Source organism: Hydra viridissima, unplaced genomic scaffold (assembly GCF_058129835.1).
Source record: "Hydra viridissima isolate aposymbiotic clone 2 unplaced genomic scaffold, HvirCarnegie_v1 scaffold_2, whole genome shotgun sequence".
NCBI classification, from domain to species: domain Eukaryota; kingdom Metazoa; phylum Cnidaria; class Hydrozoa; order Anthoathecata; family Hydridae; genus Hydra; species Hydra viridissima.
Genome location: NW_028324301.1, coordinates 7766885 through 7781474, shown reverse-complemented (window position 1 = coordinate 7781474; position 14590 = coordinate 7766885). Strand labels below are relative to the sequence as shown.

Genomic DNA, 14590 nt, shown 5'->3' with positions numbered 1-14590 from the left:
TTTTTGTTTTTGAACACTCTCCTGAGAAACCTTTAAAAAGCCTTCTTTAGTTTAGTTCAAAACAAGCTTTTCATTAGTGTCTTTCAAGGAATCTTGCACTAAGGTAAGTATAGCTGCTGAAAAGGAACAAGGCAACCAAAAAATTGTAACACTTTGCCTAATTGCTTTTTTTTTTCTTCGATTTATAGAACAGTAAAAAAAATTACACGCTACTTTTTGTTAAAATTAACTCACCAACTGTTTTACAAGGTCACATTTAACTTACCAAGTCGCAAGATAAAAGTTAAAAACAAATATTTAAAATGAAAAGTTTTAGGAGTTCGAAGTTGTTAAATTGATCTGTTTGCATCCTCCAGGTGGCAAGAAAATCAACGTTATTACTGAATATCTGAAAAACTTATATACTGACTACCAACAAACTTTAGTAAAAACAATATTTTTTTTAGCTTATGTGATTTAAGACGATATAGCATGATATTTGGAAGCAAAGGTGATACGATATTCGTAAAAAAAAAAACGAAATAAATGATATTCAATAGCAAAGACGATTTTAGCAGCTATATTTAAAGTTTTTAATCTTCAGCAAAATCATAAAATCTTCAATGAAGAAGAGCACACGCGTGCATTTTACAAGTGGTAGTAAATTTGCTACACGACGCTTTAAAGTTCATGTCAATTGTATTAATAGTTTTTATTTAATTACCTAGTATAAAAATATTGTAAAAAAGATCCTCATATACGCAGCTTAATGATCTCTATAAAAACTGCATTTGAGGACAAGTATGTCGTATATGATTCTGTCGATTATTGCTAATTAACAAAAAACAAAGGATTTGAAGAATATTTAAATCTCTATTTCAATAACTATTTTTCGTTCGTTTTTCACAAAAAACATGATGTTTAGTGAAAATAAGATTTATCGCATACTTTAAAAATTTACTTAAAAATACATAGCTGTCTGCAAGCAGCGTGCGTGAAATAAGACGTTATTTCATACAAAAAAACAGAGGACTTCGCAGTAAAAAATAAACATCGTACTAGAGTATTCTACAAACTTCATCTATACAGTGTTTACGAATTTGCACTCGTGACGACTTCTGTGAATCATATCGATCGTTGGTTCTATTTACTTTTTCATTTTGCCAACTTTGACAAGAAAGTTTATCTCATAATAACCCTTAGTGATCTAGCGCAAAAGATAAGATATGTAGTAGTGTTCTCTGGTGCCCAGTTTTCCAAAAAAAAAAATTCTTTAAAAATTCATTTGACAAGAAAGTTACCATTTGATACCATTCGTTTGAATTCTGCGGAGAAAAAAAGGTATGAAGATGTTTCATATTGCTTAACTTAATAAAAAATAAATTTAAAAAAGATTTTTTAAATAATAGCACATTAAATAGCACATACCATTGAAGCTGATTTTTCCATCTTTATTTAAATCAGCCTCTTTTATCATTTTTCTAATATGCTTTTTTTTCACTTTTTCCCCCAAACCCTTCATCATGTCTCTGATTTCTTTTTCTGAAAGAAATCCATCTTGATTTGCATCAATCAAAGCAAACAAGTTTTTCATTTCTTCTTCTGCGTTTTGCTCTTTGTTAGCGGAGTTCATCAGGTTCAGGAATTCTTTGAAGTCAATCAAACCATTTCCTACGAATTGTTAAGTGATCAAGGATAAAGTAACATTAAACTTTTTATTTATTTATTTGTTTTTTTGTTTGTTTTTTTTTTTTAAAAAAAAAAAAAGTTAAAAACCAGCTATTTAAAGAGAGATTTCAAAATATTACATCTGTTAAGTAGAAAGATTTCAGAATATTACATCTGTCAAGTAGAAAGATTTCAAAATACTACATCTGTCAAGTAGAAAGATTTCAAAATACTACATCTGTCAAGTAGAAAGATTTCAAAATATTACATCTGACAAGTAGAAAGATTTCAAAATATTACATCTGACAAGTTAGATACAAAGACTACTTTTGATCGAAAAACACAAGTAGAAAGCCCCGTAAATTACTTTTTAACTTCATCTATATGTATCTTACCATCTTTATCTACAACTCCAAACATTTGATCCAGCTCTTCGTTTGACATGACATGTCCGAAGTTGTACATAACTTGAGATAATTCTTCTTTAGAAATGTATCCATCATCATTTTTGTCAAAAATATGAAAAGCTTCTTTCAATGCTTAAAAAAAAATTTTTTTTGAAAATCAAATTAAACTATTCTGATCCTAATTGAACTAGTCAGATTAACCAACCAGTTAACAAACGCTATAATCTTCTTTATAATAAAAATGCCGAAACGCAACCAACCAGTATGAAACTCTATTAACCTGTTAAGAAAACGAAACTCCACTGATTGACTACTTAATTATACGAAATATGATCGATCAGATAATAAAATGATATGTGACCGATCATCTAATAGCATGAAGCGCTGATCAATTAACATTTAAACGATCATTCAGTGATCATTATGCGAAAATTAACAGCAAAGTGAGCTGGATATTGATCCTTGTTAATGAGATCAAAAATTACATACAAAATACCGATACAAGCATTTTCTTCATTGACATTTTTTAAAAATATTTAATCCACAAAAAAACATCGAACTTACCCGTCATGCTTTCAGGCGTATAAGGTTGGGCCTGAAAGAAACAACGAAAAATCAATTTTGTTCTGGTTGATTTTTTCTTCTTCGATAGTCAATTCGATGAACATAATCAAAATATATCTTATATAAGATTGCTACATTTATTAAAGTAATATTACTTTGATATTCAACACACCATACATCCCATTTGTCTGGTATAAAATATAAATTTTAAAATATATTACTTGCATTCACCCTCTCATTCTTCTATTATAATGCTTTTACTTTTTGCATTTTTTTGATTAACATTTTTATTTCAAGAATTTTGTGATTGCGTTAAATAATCCACTATCATATACCAAATCTTAACGGTAAACAAACATATTACGTCATTTGTAAGATCTATGTAAGGACTTTGGTTCTACAATAAACTGAAACAAAGGGAACTTAGAAAAAAATCATGTGTGCCAAAGACTCGAATAAAAAATATATTTTTGGTTAACGATTTTTGAGCAAGAAATCATTATCCTATGTTTAAATTCTTGACTATAGTATTACATTACATAACATAACTTATCGGTATATCTTAAAGCAGCTTACAATCATTTTATTATGTAAACGTGCGCTTTACGAAGTCTTTTTACGAAGTTCTGATTACCAACTTTAAAATGTAAAAATGGCTGAGCGCCTTTCCAGAGGTAAGATTAACTAAGTTAAGGGGAAAATAAGAACTTCAGTGTAAAACAAAACGATAGCCCAATTTAACAGATTAAATACGATGGCTTCACGGAAAATCAAGTAGCATTCATTATATATATATATATATATATATATATATATATATATATATATATATATATATATATATATATATATATATATATATATATATATATATATATATATTAAATGACTGTTTGAAAAAAATTGTTCAAAAAAAAACAAATGCCAATCAAGTTAAAAGTAAATAATAAAGGCAACGAACCAATAAAAATGTAATAAGAGAATTTATGTTTGTCACACTTAAGAATTGTTTTTAGTCAAAGTTTTAGTTAAAAATTTCGTTTAAATCTTAGTCACCGAAAACTTGAATTTAGGATCCAAATGATGGAAATCTTATTACCGACCTGTTGAAGTATATTTTTAGAGAATCTTTACTCACCAAACCACTCTCAGACATTTTGCAAAGTCTTCGCTAGATAAACATTTATTTTGAGATTTCCAAGTTAGAACCAACAAGTATATAAATTTCCGACCAAGGAAAAAGAATGATCATAAATATTTATAAAAATCACTTTTTCTTAAAACTTTTTATTGTAACCTGTTTAGAATAATGTAATGATAAGCCTGCTGTCATGTTTACTAAAAAGCAACGCATTAAACAGATCAAATCAAATTAATAAATCGTACTCCATCGCAGATACTTCTGTGTATTTGGACTTTATTAACGATTAGAAAACAAAAACAAAAAAAAAGAAAGAAAAAAAAATCTAAGAAAGTGAAATCAAAAAAATTCACATAAACCAAGTATTGACCCAAAGTTTTTTTATTACTATTATTTTTTTTAATTATCAACGAATTGTTGATTGTAAGACACGTTTATAACGTACCGTCTAGAGCTTTTAAAATTATTTAATAAAACAATCCATATGTTTGGTTAAATTACAAAATTTCTCTTATGGTCAATGCGCTCCAATGGAGAGCCAACAGATACTAATATAATCCCAGCGCAGAAGATTATAGCTGGGCCAAACAGTATCGAAATTGATAACTATTGAAGCGTGCATATCTCGTAATAAGTGGAATCTCGTAGTCGGAAATTTGTATAAATATTTGCTAGGGAATTATTTCTCATGGATTTTGAGTTTAAACGATTTTAAAATTAACCAATCGGATTTAAGACATTTGTTAAAACGAGAAACGACGCCAATAAAATAACGCCTCTGTCTTGAATTTCTTGCTTTTAAAAACAAACACGCATCTCTGTTATTTATTGCATTCCTTTTAACCCCCTTTTCACGCAGAAAAAATTTGGTGCTAAAAAAAGTCTTTCGAAGTTCAAAAAAATTTAATTAAAAAAAAAAGCTTCCCTACTTTAAAATTTATAATTCTTTCCAGTTTAACAGCATCCTGTTTCTAACGTACGAGCGATAATTGAGCAAAATAATTTATGGTATTATCCGAAGTAAAAAACACATAGAACAGTACTTTAAAACTACAAATTAAATCTGAATGACAAGTATTTACTTTTTTTTAAGCTTATTTTAAAAAATTTTAATTTATTGCAGTTTCTGACTAGCGTTAAACATAGTTTTAAAAACATACCTATCAAACACAGCAGAAACTAATACATGACAAAAGCTACAACACGGCAGAATTTTTTTATTTAGCTTAAGAATAGCGGTTTCAAATAATTACTAGTTTTAGTAATTCTTTTATTTACATTAGTAATTCTTTCCTTGGGTTTTAAACTGGAATATTTAGTTGCAAGATCAACTAGCTTCTTTTTTTAAAGTCTAAAAAATTGCTTAAGGAAAATTTAAAATACCCTAAAGTTCAAAGAAAGCGTCTTAAAAAACATTAAATTTGTTTGTTACTTTAAAGGAATAGAGTGAACATTGTATTTATCTATGACAGCTTGAGTTTAAGAAATCGACGCCTGTATTAATGAAACTTTGTCCGTCTCTGTAAACGTGCAAATGTGTTGGAACAGAAGTAATTATTGAAGAAGAAAAAAAAAAAATAAAAAATAAAAGAAACAAAGAATAGAGTTACTTACACTAAATATTTAGATACACTATGTATTTCGAAAAACGCAGATGAATTTTTAAAAGAAAACGATTAATCAAAAATAACATTTCTTATCTTTAGGTAAACGTGAAATTTTCAAAGCAAATGTAAAAAAAGTTTGAAAGGCTAAAATAAGTAAATCACTAAAATGTTAAAAAAAAAAAAAATTGTTATCGCATTATCTGAAACAATAAAAATTTAGAAGCAGATGTTAGAAACAAAATGTTTGAAAACGATGACGAATTTGGTTTTTAATTATTTTAGTCTTCCTCCTCGAGCAAATTGAAAATAAAATCATCTCCATGAGGAGATGATTTCCATGAGGATGTGATCTTCGTGAGAAAAATTCTTTTTTTTCAGTGAAAAGTAGAATTTTCATTTAGCTTAAATGTCGCTTGAATGAATCTAAAAATGTTTACAACTAAAGAGGGGGTTTTGATTTAGCATGTAGGGGGATCTTCTTTTGCGGTGTTTTCTTTTTTTTTTTTATTAAATATTTTAATGATAGCTTTTGGCAGAAAATAACAAGTTTTTGTGCTGCATTAAGATATACAAGTAGGAAATTGTTTTGCATAGACAAAATCTACCTTTATGATAATTAGAACTTGGCTAAGAATTACTACTTAAAACATAAAATAAACATCCTCGTTTTGCAAATTGTGCAGGTTTTTGCGGTCAATCAAACATTTCGGCAGTCAGAAAAATTGGAGCGCTTAAATTACATTTTAAAGAGTAAATTTATATATAAGAATAAATATTTCAAAGATTTCGTTTCATGAGAATTTAGAGCTTATTTTTTTATTTTTATTTTTATTTTTTATGGGTTGGTTTTCGGTTTGATTAAGATATAAGAAGTTGCATACCTCTGTTTTGTTTTAGGAAAGGTAAATGTTTTTGAAATTTGCAAAGAAATATGTCGACTGTGCAAAACATCAATCCTTTATTCATTTAGAAAGAAAATATTTTCAAAGATAACCTACCATTAACATTCTTGATTGTTTTTCAACAAAAATGGTGAAAATATTCAGTACAGCTCCATTTGTCTTCATTTTTTTGCAGTTAAAAGAAAACTTCCTTAACTCGCCAATTTATTCAAGTCGTTTAGCAAATCACGCTTCACAAAACAATTTCTTTGTTAAAAAAAACTCCGATGAATGGTTAAATTTTTGCGGGTTGGATAACGCGTAATAAAGAGAACCTCTATTCATAAATTATTCCTTCAGTTTTTTCTTTTCGTTAAATTCTTAAATACGCTTTTTCTTTAAAGAAAAAAAATATTTATTGAGAAAAGTTTGGAAACTGTTTAAGTCAAAAATTAATCACTTAAATAAAAAAAACCAGCATCAACTTGTTTGGCAATTTTACGTAATTAAAGTAATTGTTTCGTACGTCATCGAGGGCTTCTATTACGTTTGAATAATTGTGAAATAACTTCATGACATACAAACAATATTTATTGTTAAGTATATGTACGTATGACAACGAGGTACCTAACCGGGAAATCAACAAACCGTGAACCCACCGGTAATATTTAAGTTTTTCCGAAAATAGAACGGTCCTCGTTTAGTTTTCATTCGCAGGGAGAGACATATATATATATATATATATATATATATATATATATATATATATATATATATATATATATATATATATATATATATATATATATATATATATATATATATATATATATATATAAAAGAATAAAAAAAAAAAGAAAGCGCTACCAGTTGTTTGTTGTCTCAACTTATCATTGTTGGTCAACTTATCATTGTTGGTCAAGTTTTTGGACAATTTTTCTCCTCTCCTGCAACTTAAACATTTTTATGAAGAATTAGATAATTTCATCGTAGACGCCTTTAAAATTCATTATTTAAAAGTTTTTTTTTTGTTAAAATATGTTAGTGATAATTTTCAGATGAAGTTAGACTATATTTACTCTATACAAACGTTACATATGCAAAGGCGGATCCATAGTCATGGTCGTTTGAAATTAGAATTTACTTAAGAAGGGAAATATTCCCTTAATAACATTTCTCAAAATTAGGTTTAGGCGCCCCAAAGATAACCATAAAACCATGAATACATACAGTACAGGCATTTAAGTATAAACACGTTCGTGTTATGATCATGGCAGTTAAATTTATTTGAAAAATGCAAGCTACCCTATAAATAAATGCTTGAAAGTGTCTTATTGTTAATAAACAAAGTTTTCAATTTATAATTTATTACATGTTTTGACTGTGGGTTGAAACTATAGTAAATAATAAAAACTGTCGTATATAATAAATATATAATAATCTTTATTGTTAAAAGTGCATTTTTTATTTTAGCCTTCTTTTTTGGGGGAAAGGGGGGGACCAGACTGCAGTTAAATGTTGCTGTACTTTGAGCATTGAATTTAATATTTAATATCCATAACTTTTAAAAACTTGAATGAAATTCAATTTATCAAATTAAATTTATTTTTGGTCTCTATGATGACACCAATCCTCTAGAAAGCACATGTGTTTTGTCCGTCCTAGAGATCCTGAGCCACGTTGCCCAGGAGATTGCGTATCCTCAAGGAAGTTAATAAAGACTGGAGTGTTGGAATTGTTCATAGTATGCTTACAAACAGTGAAACTTAAAATTTTTCAACTAAATTGAAAATATTTAACAACTTAAAAAATTAAGTTTATTTGTTTAACACACTCAATAAATTGTATTTGCAGTTTATGATAAATGAAATCAAAAGATTAATAAAGTGAACTATTGTAAACTAGGGTAACGATTAAAACTGATGACCGAGGGTGGTTTCCTCTCTTTTACCGTTTTTTTACAAATGTCATTGCGTCAATAGTTAATTTTTTAAACTAATAGAACGATTTATTTTCGATAGCTATGGAATTCACTTTTTTAACCTTTTTTTTAAATAAAAACTAATTTTGACATGCAAAGAATTCTATAACCATGAAATATGAGATGAAAAATAATTTTTGTTATACCATTAATTTGTTAACAGGATTCAAAATAAAAAGTTCTGAAGAAAAAGTGCGAAAAACATAAAATAAAAGACGCTTTAATAAACAAAATATTTTAAGTATTTAAAATATTAGCGCATGGTTCTTGAAATTTATCTTCCTACGTGAAACTTGAGACAAAAACTCTTTTTTTAGACAATACGAGGTACTTATCACACACACGATGATTTTATTTAGTGATCACAGAGGTATTTACTAAGTTAAAATTTTTTAAAAAAGTGACCTTACCATATCGAAACAAAAGATGAAGTTCAAATTGACATCTTGAAACTTTAAGTGATGTTAGTTTATTGTACCACAGTCAACACATATATTGCATGTCAGTTACTTGTGTATAAATTGAAAATTCAACCAATCGCATTGTAAGGCAATAATTCGCTCCATTAAACCATTGTTTTTGTTTTTTTTTTTTTTTTTTTTTTGTTGTTTTTTTTACAAAATCTTGTATCTTCCAAACATAATAAGGATTATCTTACTTTTTAAGATATTGTTTTTAAGAGATATTTGAACACAAGTATGTTTAAAACTGTAATAGATAATTATACAATTTATGTTTCATATTTATTATAATATATTATTTTGTTAAATTTAAAGTTAAGTTAGTGTTTAGAACAAGTAACAACCTAAAATCTTTTCATATATATATATATATATATATATATATATATATATATATAGAGAGAGAGAGAGAGAGAGAGAGAGAGAGTGAGTGAGTGAGTGAGTGAGAGAGAGTGTGTGAGTGAGTGAGAGAGAGAGAGAGAGGGGGGGGGGGGAAGACGGAGTGAGAGAGTGAGAGAGAATTGAAGTTTAGGAATAACACAAAAGATGATACTTTAAGAGCGGTAGTTGTTGAAATAATGCTCGTTATTGGTTCAAATAAACAGCTAAGTTGGCACAAGAGTAATCGCGGAATGTCACATTTTTCATTTAATTCTATTTTAACTCATTCTTTATCAAGATATCCATCGTATTCCTTTTTTGTATTCGCTTTTTGCTTCATGAACTACTTCTTTTGTTGGATGCTTCATATTGTTCTTTTCATCGGAGTAAATATCGATTAGTTGATTTTTCAGTAAATACACAAACAAAAAGTTCAATGTACTACTATCAAAAAAGCTAATTGTTTTATTACTTGATCGATTGAAATAATTTGCTGAAATAATTGGATGAACTAAATTATTTAAGTTAATCTTTCGATAACTAAGGAAACTCGGTTACTAATCGAGAATAAACATTAATTTGGTTAATCAAGAAAATATTTAGATAAAAAAACTAAAAAATTGGGAAAATAAGAATTTACTAAAAGTTAGTTTTGTTAAGAAATTCTTTATTTTTTCAAATCTTTGATTCAAACTCTTTAAAACATCTATATCGCAAAGTATCTTGGCGAAATCTTTTGCTAATGCTTTACTCCGCCTCTCGATCATAATTTCTTGACTGACGGCTATTTGTAAAAATGATCTTTGTAAATACTAAATTCAATGTTTTTGTTTTAAATGTTATCTGTTGAATAGTTTTTGACATCGTTGGTAATTGTTCGATTAATTACTATTGTTTTTTAACCCTATTAAGAGTTTACTGTTGTCAGATTCAAGTTGCCTAAATGTATTTAACTAACGTCAGCTAAGGAATGCATGTCCAAACGATTCAATTCAATTGTAAAAACTATTTGCCTAAGATAAGATAAGATAAGATAAGATAAGATAAGAGTCGGAAAAATTATATCAGATGCTTTTTTTTCTAAAATACAAGAACTCTTTTTTTTAATTCAATCCAAACCTTTTTTAAGTTTAAAAAAAAAAAAATTTAATTGCTCATAAGTATCCAGGATAGCCATAAGTAAAAAAAGTGCCCATTGCAATATCATTTTACACAAATCCTGAAGATGAATATAAAGGGAGCAATATGACAAACGTTAAAATAGATAGAGAGTGAAACGTCTCTTAAGTTTTTGGTTCAACTCAAAAAGAAAGTACAATGCTTCGGTAAGTTTTAGATTTACAAAAGGCGACCAAAATATGAAAATAAAAAAATATATAAAAAAGCTAATAGTGCGTCAAGGTTTAAATATTCCGATAATATGGGCTGCGCCAGTTTTGCATTGTCAATAATGACCTTTTACTAATGAAAGAAAAAGACCTCTTATCATTATTTATAAACAAACAAATTGAAAAAGTTTCCTTGGGAACGTCACTCACCATTTCCTGCTCTTCGTTCACGCTATTTCCAATTTTACTTTTTCCTAAACAAAAAATTTTTCAAAAATGTTTTAGCTAAAATATCATATATCAAATACCTTATTCATTTAGAGAAACTGCTATATAAAATATACGAGGTGCTTAAAATACTTTATCATCTTTATAATTATATTTTCAGGATATAAAGTTAAATATATATTTCTTTGATGATATTGTAAAAAACTTAAAAAAAAAAAAAAAAAAAAAGGAATTTTTTAAAATTTTTTAACCAGTAACCAAAAACTGGAGTTAAAAATGGTCGAATAAATTTTTTTTATATTATATATAAAACAGCATTTTAAATCAGTTTATAAATATTTTGTTTTGATATGGCAAATAAATATTTTATCTTTTTAATTTGCAACACCATAGGTAAACGTTTCTGTTTCAATATCAAAGATAACGGTTGCACTAGATTTTAATCTGTTCTAAGAATTATTGTATTACCGTTTTTGCTTCAAATACCTGGAATGAATCAACTCAGTTTTTTGTTTCTTTTTTTTTTTCTTTTTTTTTAATGCAAAATGCAAAAAAATGCTTTTGAAATTTTGTTTTAAAATGGGTAAAAGCTAAAGGAAGAAGAGTACCTTCGCAAAAAGAATTGCCGTGTTGCATCAAAGATTTACTATATAAAGACATAATCACAATCATCCATTGGGAATTAATGAATCGACATGTGTTCAATAAAACATAACGTTCGTTGAACGTCTTATGGGGTAAACGGTTTGATTAAATTTTAAGGTGATATTGTGTGACCGTAAACAACTTCTATACCTTACAAGAAATTTTCTCATTCAGATTCAGCTAAATGGTAAAGAAATTTGAATGCCTAAAGTTTGCAATAGAATCCTTTTATTTTCTTGCAATAAAAAGCTCTCATTTATTCGCTGTTAGGGCACTTACTAAAAGGTGTTATGAAATCCCACTTAGCGACACATTTTTAAAATTCCAGTGTTAAAATTAAAAGACTCGTTTTCGTTTTTTATTGTAGGCCTCATGTAACTTTCCAACGATCGCAAAGATATAAATAAACATTAATGTACAATACAATAACCTGAAGCTCGCAAATTTAAATCTGACACTAATCGCAATACATACCTCTTTTTAATTTCATTATACTTTCGTAAAAGGGCTAATTATTTGATTACTTTTTATATACTGAATTTTGTTCCATTTACACAAAAATGACGTCACAATCTGCTTTTGTAACTCAGTGAAACATTCCGTTAATATTGCGCGTTGTTGCTGATCAAATTAACCATCTGCTAACTTCAGTCTGTTACTAAACGCCCGTAGTTTTAACGAAATCAAAGGTAACACTAATACAAATTTTTTTTTGTTTTTTTTTTGTATAAGCGATTTGATTTTATTCTCAGAGCGCTTCTCCTTCAAATAAAATAAAAACTATTATGGTTACGAGGAACACCTGCCACTGAACTCAATATACTTTCCTTCAACATTCATTTTGCATAAATTATGAATTCTTCTTCAATATATGCAATTTTAATGATTAATATAAGGGATGAATGGTTAGAGTTGTAGCCATGGTAACACAACGTCCTTTAAACAAAAATTGTTTATTAAGGAAAAACAAATTTTATTCACAAATCAATTTTAAAATATAAATATATAAAACGCTGCTGGCAAACAGTCGCCATTTTAACAGAGCTATGTTTTTATTGAAATAATAAACACATCTGGGATCTTGTTTAATTGTTATGAATATTTGATCCAGTTTAAGTATTAATTAGTACTTTAAATGTCGGCATTCAGTGGCAGTAAACTCTGACAAAGGTTTTAATTATAAACAAGAGACGCCTATGTGAGCATGGTCCGCCTGATTGAGCCAGGACAGACTAGTTTTGTTATTGCTAACTGAATTTTATTTGTTACTTCAATTTTGTTTACTGAAAACGGAAAACCATTAGACTTAACAAGTTTAAGCAAGTACATACTAGTTAATTAAATATTAAACTAGATATTAGTAAAAATATTAATAGTTGATAAAATATTAAATTAGATATGAGAGCTGGATTGTAAAAAATATATTTGTAATCTTGTTGTACTTAAAGTCTTATTGTACCTTGTAATGTATAGAGTGATTGACAACCTGCAATATTATTGCAGTGAAGACTAAATTTTCCAAATTTATCTGGCACATTTAAAACATCTTACATTGTTTTGCATGGTTGCTTTCACGCAGTTTGTTATTTTAAACCCACTTTTAACCTTCCTTTATAGAAAATATTTGCTGCAATTTTTAATTCTATTTTTTTTTTTACTTTTTGCGCACTAAAATGCTATTATATGATATATAAATCTTCGAACCTTTTGACTTTATTGTTTAAAAATTTATCACACTTTGATGCTTATATTTCAGAGTTTTCAAAATACCACAACTCTTCGTTCTTTTTTTTTTTTTTTTGAGTGCATAAATAGACTAATATTATTTAGCACTTAGTGATAAGAGCTATTCTTTTCTGATCCTTTCATCGTCTGTTTTTATCTTTTCAACAGTTTTATATTTTTTTCGTTAGTTTGTTTGAAAAAAAGCATTAAACCGTTAATGAATTCGGACACAAGTCGTTCGAAAGCAAAAAAATTAGGCGTATCGATATATTATCGAGGATAATCTTAAAACCATGAGAAATATATAGTATGCATGTTCATCTTTCAGTTTTTAAGAGTTTACAGACTAAAAGTTTAAGACAGCCTGATAAAAACTTAAAGCCATGCTGTTTATAACTTAAAACTGCAATGAAAACAATACAATATAAGAATCTATAATAAGATCTAGATTGTAATCAGCAAGTAATTCTATTTTGCTCTACAGTTCTTATAAAAATAATTAAAAACAAAAAACAAATGATTACACCAATAAAATCTTTTGGAAAATACTATTAAAAGTTTAACAAATATGTTTTTTTTTCCATCTCTATTCAAACTTTCTTTCATTGCTCAAAAGATCTCAACGATATGCTGTAACTAAATTTTTTATCATAAAATGTAAAACAGTATATTTTGTCAATATAAAAACCTCTTACCCTGAGTATTGTCAAGTTTTGGGTTCTACGAACGGTTCTTTTTGTACACCATATTCATGATTTGTTATTCAATATTATTATATCTATTGATTGAATAAGATTTTGCCAAGCTGTTGACTGTCTGATGTTTGCCATTTATAAAAATTGGAAATAATAATCAAAGAAACCAAAGAATTCATATGCACTAACAACTGAAGTAATCCAGTCGTTATCTTATGATTAAAATATGAGTATGAAATTAGACCAAACTATTCCCTTTTTTTTCCTTTTTTTTTCAATTTCAAAATTTATTATACGTGTATAAAATGCATAATATACTATAATATATACTAAAAATCTGTAATATACTAAATTCTATAATGAACTAAAATATTTAACACCCTAAAATATATAACATACTAAAATATGTAATATAATAATAAGACTAATAATATTAATAATAATAATAATAATAATAATAATAATAATAATAATAATATATATATATATATATATATATATATATATATATATATATTAATATATATATATATATATATGTATATGTATATATATATAGAGAGAGTAAATGTTTTTATATAATAATTTCACACATCATTTTTAAATTTTAGATAAACATACAGCGTTTAAATAGTGTAACTATATTCAGGGGCGAGTTTTAAAAAAAAACGTTTTTTTTTTAAAACTTTTTCATTACAGATTACGCAGTGTCTTGGATTACGTGGTCTAAAAATGTTTCGTATGTTTAATCAACAATTATGGCATGGTCTGAAGAACTTTTTTATTTTTTAATACAATCATTAATTGCATGGATGAGTGATGATTAAAGATTGGCGATTGGATAATATTTAATGACAAGAAAAACAGTGGGAAAAACAATTTTTTTAAGCAATCTGTAG

At 27.1% G+C, this 14590-nt stretch overlaps 1 protein-coding gene across 6 annotated transcripts; it reads right to left on the bottom strand.

Annotated features, from left to right (window-relative positions):
- Nucleotides 1-832: 832 nt before the first annotated feature.
- LOC145180892 (uncharacterized) lies at nucleotides 833-13797 on the bottom strand. 6 transcript variants are annotated; one of them, XM_090078578.1, is made up of 6 exons: nucleotides 13692-13797; nucleotides 10609-10652; nucleotides 2619-2649; nucleotides 2043-2186; nucleotides 1408-1650; nucleotides 833-1304 (listed from the first exon to the last, which is right to left on the bottom strand). In XM_090078578.1, exons 2-6 carry the CDS (start codon nucleotides 10609-10611, stop codon nucleotides 1261-1263), a joined length of 465 nt encoding a protein of 154 aa, XP_089934704.1. In that variant the 5' UTR covers nucleotides 10612-10652; nucleotides 13692-13797; the 3' UTR covers nucleotides 833-1260. The 6 variants fall into 6 exon arrangements, with proteins under 6 accessions (XP_089934704.1, XP_089934699.1, XP_089934701.1 ...); XM_090078573.1 differs by lacking the exon at nucleotides 13692-13797 and adding an exon at nucleotides 11235-12054; XM_090078575.1 differs by lacking the exon at nucleotides 13692-13797 and adding an exon at nucleotides 11746-12053.
- Nucleotides 13798-14590: the final 793 nt, after the last annotated feature.